This window comes from Hevea brasiliensis, chromosome 15 (assembly GCF_030052815.1).
Source record: "Hevea brasiliensis isolate MT/VB/25A 57/8 chromosome 15, ASM3005281v1, whole genome shotgun sequence".
In the NCBI taxonomy this organism is placed as follows: Eukaryota; Viridiplantae; Streptophyta; class Magnoliopsida; order Malpighiales; family Euphorbiaceae; genus Hevea; species Hevea brasiliensis.
The window spans coordinates 60,463,848-60,468,234 of NC_079507.1; the positions used below are offsets into that span (position 1 = coordinate 60,463,848).

Sequence of the window (4,387 nt, forward strand, 5' to 3'; positions counted from 1 at the left end):
TGAAGTTTAAACACATGATTGACTTAAATTCTAGTGCCAATTTGCTATTAGGAAATAGTAGCAAGCAGACTGTTATTCCCCAAACTTGATAGCTCTTTACCATATATAGAGTAAACCAATTTATTGGAAAAACATCTTCTTAGATGGGGGGGGTGATGATATTGAGAGGGTATCCAATATCTTGGGAATGAAAATGAAGCACAGTGAATCCATCAAATCCCATCGATCTCGATTCCCAATTTCACAGATTATGCTATTTTTCTAGTAGTTGAAGACATCCTTGTTGAAGGGTTGGGTTATGGCGTTTGTGGAGTCAATGTAGTTTTGAAAAGCCTTATTCCTCCATGGCCTGTAATTTACGAATTGCCCAAGCCCAAAAAACAATTGTACATCTTTGCATGGTAGCCACTAGCTAGATCTTATCCTCCATAAAGCTTCTCGGTTCAAAAGAACACGTCTTCTCATCATCAAGTGGACTTGTAATCGCTTAAGAGTACAAGTTAATCTAAAAATTTTCAATGTGCAACAGGGGATTCTTAAGTTTTGTAATATTTTCATCCCTTCATTGTAAATAATTTTCAATTTTTAAGTACTTAAAAAATCAATCAATGAAATTCGAATCTGAATATTCATTTTTAGGCGAAAATGTCAAACATAAAAATTTATTTATAAATACATTGTTTGACCATTACAATGAAACGGTAGCAGCGAAGGAAAATGAAAAAAAAAAAAAAAGACAAATAGAAAGTGATAAGCAACAATTCTGGTGGAAGTTTATACTTTTTAAATAAAATTATTAGTTTTTATATTTTATGTGTGCTGAAAATAAAAATAATGAAATAATTTTATAATAATATATAAATAATAATTTTATTTAAAATATACATAAATAAAAAATTTTATTTATTAATAATAATATAAAAAATTTTAATAATAAAAAGTTATATCCACAGTATTGCGCTAGCTTTATACCTTGCAGTAACTAAAATTATAGAAATTAAACTTTTTCTATTTTTTTAAATCGAGAGTTGCCATAACTTCGTGTGAGACTCTAATTGGGCCTTCACCATCTCTTTCTCAAACTACAAGTCACTCTATAGTAATCCTTACAATTAGGGTTTCCGATCTCGCTTGCGGCTCTTATATAAATTGAAGAAAACCTTACGCTTCTCTTCTGAGAGAGAGACAGCAACCTGGAGATTTTCACATTTTATTCGCTTACATCGAAAAATGGTTACTTACAGGGTGAGTTCAAACGCAGCCTCACTACTCGATTTCTCTCTTTGGTGATTGTATTGTGGTTTTTCAATCCTCATTTTAGCACGATTTTTTTGTTTTATGGGTTATATCTTACTTTCTTTGGTTACTGGGAAAATATGCGAATTTTTACTTGATGCGTGCTTGATGACGATTTCTAAATCACTTTCCTTTTCCTTTCACTGGATTTCCAAGCAACCAAGCCATTTTCTACATTTTGAGCTGGTTTTTTGTGGCTTGCTTTGTTTCGTCATTGCTCTATTATTTTTGGATTTTTGGTTTATATAAGTTTTATATTACTAGATTAATTTGTTTTACTTGTTTGGATAATCCACTTTCAGTTGTATTCTGTTGGTTTCATGATCTATCTGATATCTCTTAAAACACCAGATAATAGGATCCATTTCCCATAGATTTAGGAACTCAGGAGTTTGAACCATTTAGCTTTCGTGGTAATAAGGATTTGAATGGTATGAAATTGTCATGGAAAGTGTTGTTTTGCTATTGTTTTTATGGGAACTTTTTTAGCAATTGCATACCAGGTTTGGAAGTAATTCCTTTAGGAAAAATTTAACTTTGGCCCCCTTTTTTTTTCCGATGGTGGGTGCAGTTTCACCAGTACCAGGTTGTTGGAAGAGGGTTGCCTACTGAGAATGACGAGCACCCTAAGATTTACAGGATGAAGCTGTGGGCCACGAATGAGGTTCGCGCAAAGTCCAAGTTCTGGTGAGTTATTATTAGATTTAGTGTTTTGAGTTTAGGATGGATTCCATATTGGATATTTTGGTGGCACTTGTTATTTATGTTTGTTCATTGACAGGTACTTCCTCAGGAAGCTGAAGAAGGTCAAGAAGAGCAACGGCCAAGTTCTTGCTATCAATGAGGTATAAATGCTAAATGTCAATTTAGTGTTGGCACAGCTGACTGCGAGGATAACTTGTGTAAAAAATGTAGCGTGTGATAGAACTTTGCAAGAATGATATTTGATTCTAATGATTTGTTTATTTTGGATTTTAGTTTCCTATGTTGTTATGCATTGAACCAGGTTTTTTGTTGTTCCAGAATTAATTTTATTTCAGTGAAAGGTCTTAATAGGATTTGAAAACTCTTCATCTTGATGTTTGTTTGTGCCCGCTTATACCTTCTGTTGGTTTTCACAATCAATTTATGGAATGAAAATTGTGATATATATATATTTTTTTCATGAAACCATGCAGTCATCTAGCCATGAATGCCTTTTCTTTATAGTTTTGTGATATGGATAAACAATATGCATGGCTTAATCAATCTTGTTCTAGCCAAACTGTTATTTACTGAAGTTGTATGCTTAAACTTTTGAGGAAATATTATGGCTGAACCAGATTGGGTGCTTCATTATCTGGTCCGTGTGGATATAACTCATTCCCACTTGACTCGTTCCCTTGAAGCAATAACACTTGTGTTGCTTTTTTTATCTCTCCCTCAGCCATTCCCTGCTGCTTTTGGGGGAACACTGGGGCAACTACATTTGCTCTTTATGTTAGACCATGTCGTATCCAGTCAAAAGGAACTGTATGTACATGATTATTATTGACATTGGAACTCTCATTTGTGTAAAATTTTTTAGAGCTGAATTCGAGAAGAGAGCTTTTATGTTAGCTATAATGTCTAGGGATATGTTTGGACTTCAAAGAAATTAGGGTGAAGTAGTTTGGGTTGCTTCATTATCTGGCCAGTGTGGATATGACTTGTTCCCACTGACTCGTTCCCTTGAAGCAATATAAAGTGTGTTGCTTTTTCATTATCTCTTCCTCAGCTATTCCGCGCTGCTTTGGGGGAACACTGAAGCAACTACATTTGCTCTTTAAGTTATTCTGTTTCTTGTTCATTTAAAAAACACTTGACAGTCAAATACAATTGGAAATATTAGTCTCTTGCAATTTGCTTGAAACTGAATTTGATGACAAATTTTATGTTGTTGCCAAAATATTTATGCAGGCTGAATTAGTTTTGGATGCTTCATTATCTGGTCAGTGTAGATATATGACTCATTCCCACTTGACTCGTTCCCTTGAAGCAATATAATTTGTGTTGCTTCTTTCATCTCTCCCTCAGCTATTCCAGATTGTTTTGGGGGGAACACTGGAGCAACTATATTTGCTCTTTATTTTAGTCTATTTCTTATCCATTTGAAAGTCAATGTACAGTCTTGTTGCACTTGGAAATCATTATTTTGCAAATTTTTTGAAACTGAATTAGAGAGAAAACTCTCATCCCTAGCTAAACTATTTACTGAAACAGTGATGTTTATTATGCTTCACTATCTGTAAGTAATATTACTCATTCCTTGAAGCAATAACTTCTGTTGCTTTTTCATCACTGGATTTGTTACTTGTACTCTTTATGTTAGTCTATTTCAATTGTATGATTTATGGTACTGCATTAATTGAATTTTCTCCTCTCAGTTATGTTTCCTTGGGTGATGATGTGGCATTTAAGTTTTTTGTTTGATGTTTTCGTAGTTACTTTTTCCTTATTCCTTTTGCTGATGTTTTATGTAAAATGCCTTGTAGATCTTTGAGAAGAACCCAACCAAGATCAAGAACTATGGCATTTGGCTGCGTTACCAAAGCCGAACAGGTTACCATAACATGTACAAGGAATATCGTGATACAACTCTCAATGGTGCTGTGGAACAAATGTACAATGAGATGGCTTCTCGACACAGAGTCAGGTTCCCTTGCATTCAGATTATAAAGACTGCCACTATTCCTGCTAAGTTATGCAAGAGGGAGAGCACCAAGCAGTTCCATAATTCGAAAATTAAGTTTCCATTGGTGTTCAAGAAGGTCAGACCACCAACAAGAAAGCTCAAGACAACATACAAGGCATCCAGGCCCAACTTATTTATGTAAACTCTATCCTCTGGTGAATGCGGTGCAGAAAGATGAAAGTTGGTCTACTTTTGGATTTCAATTTTTGTAGACTTCTCGTCATTTTTGTTTATTGGATATTGCTTTCATTGCAAATCTTATATGGTAGATTTGTCAGATTTGATATTTGGGATATTGTTGTTGTTTTACTTCTTGGCATGGATTAATGTTTGATGCTTTATTCCATTAGTTTAATAGTTTTACGTTTAGGTTGAAAA

At 34.1% G+C, this 4,387-nt stretch overlaps 1 protein-coding gene across 1 annotated transcript; it reads left to right on the top strand.

Moving 5' to 3' along the window:
• The first annotated feature begins 1,079 nt into the window (after window positions 1-1,079).
• Window positions 1,080-4,387, top strand: LOC110661821 (60S ribosomal protein L18a). Its single transcript, XM_021820579.2, has 4 exons — window positions 1,080-1,245; window positions 1,868-1,983; window positions 2,078-2,141; window positions 3,810-4,387. Exons 1-4 carry the CDS (start codon window positions 1,231-1,233, stop codon window positions 4,149-4,151), a joined length of 537 nt encoding a protein of 178 aa, XP_021676271.1. The 5' UTR covers window positions 1,080-1,230; the 3' UTR covers window positions 4,152-4,387.

What these genes read in the sequence shown, in the direction of transcription:
- LOC110661821 (XM_021820579.2), top strand. An exon ending in CGCGCAAAGTCCAAGTTCTG is followed by an intron (nt 1,984 to 2,077) that starts GTGAGTTATTAT and finishes GTTCATTGACAG; the next exon opens with GTACTTCCTCAGGAAGCTGA. An exon ending in AAGTTCTTGCTATCAATGAG is followed by an intron (nt 2,142 to 3,809) that starts GTATAAATGCTA and finishes AATGCCTTGTAG; the next exon opens with ATCTTTGAGAAGAACCCAAC.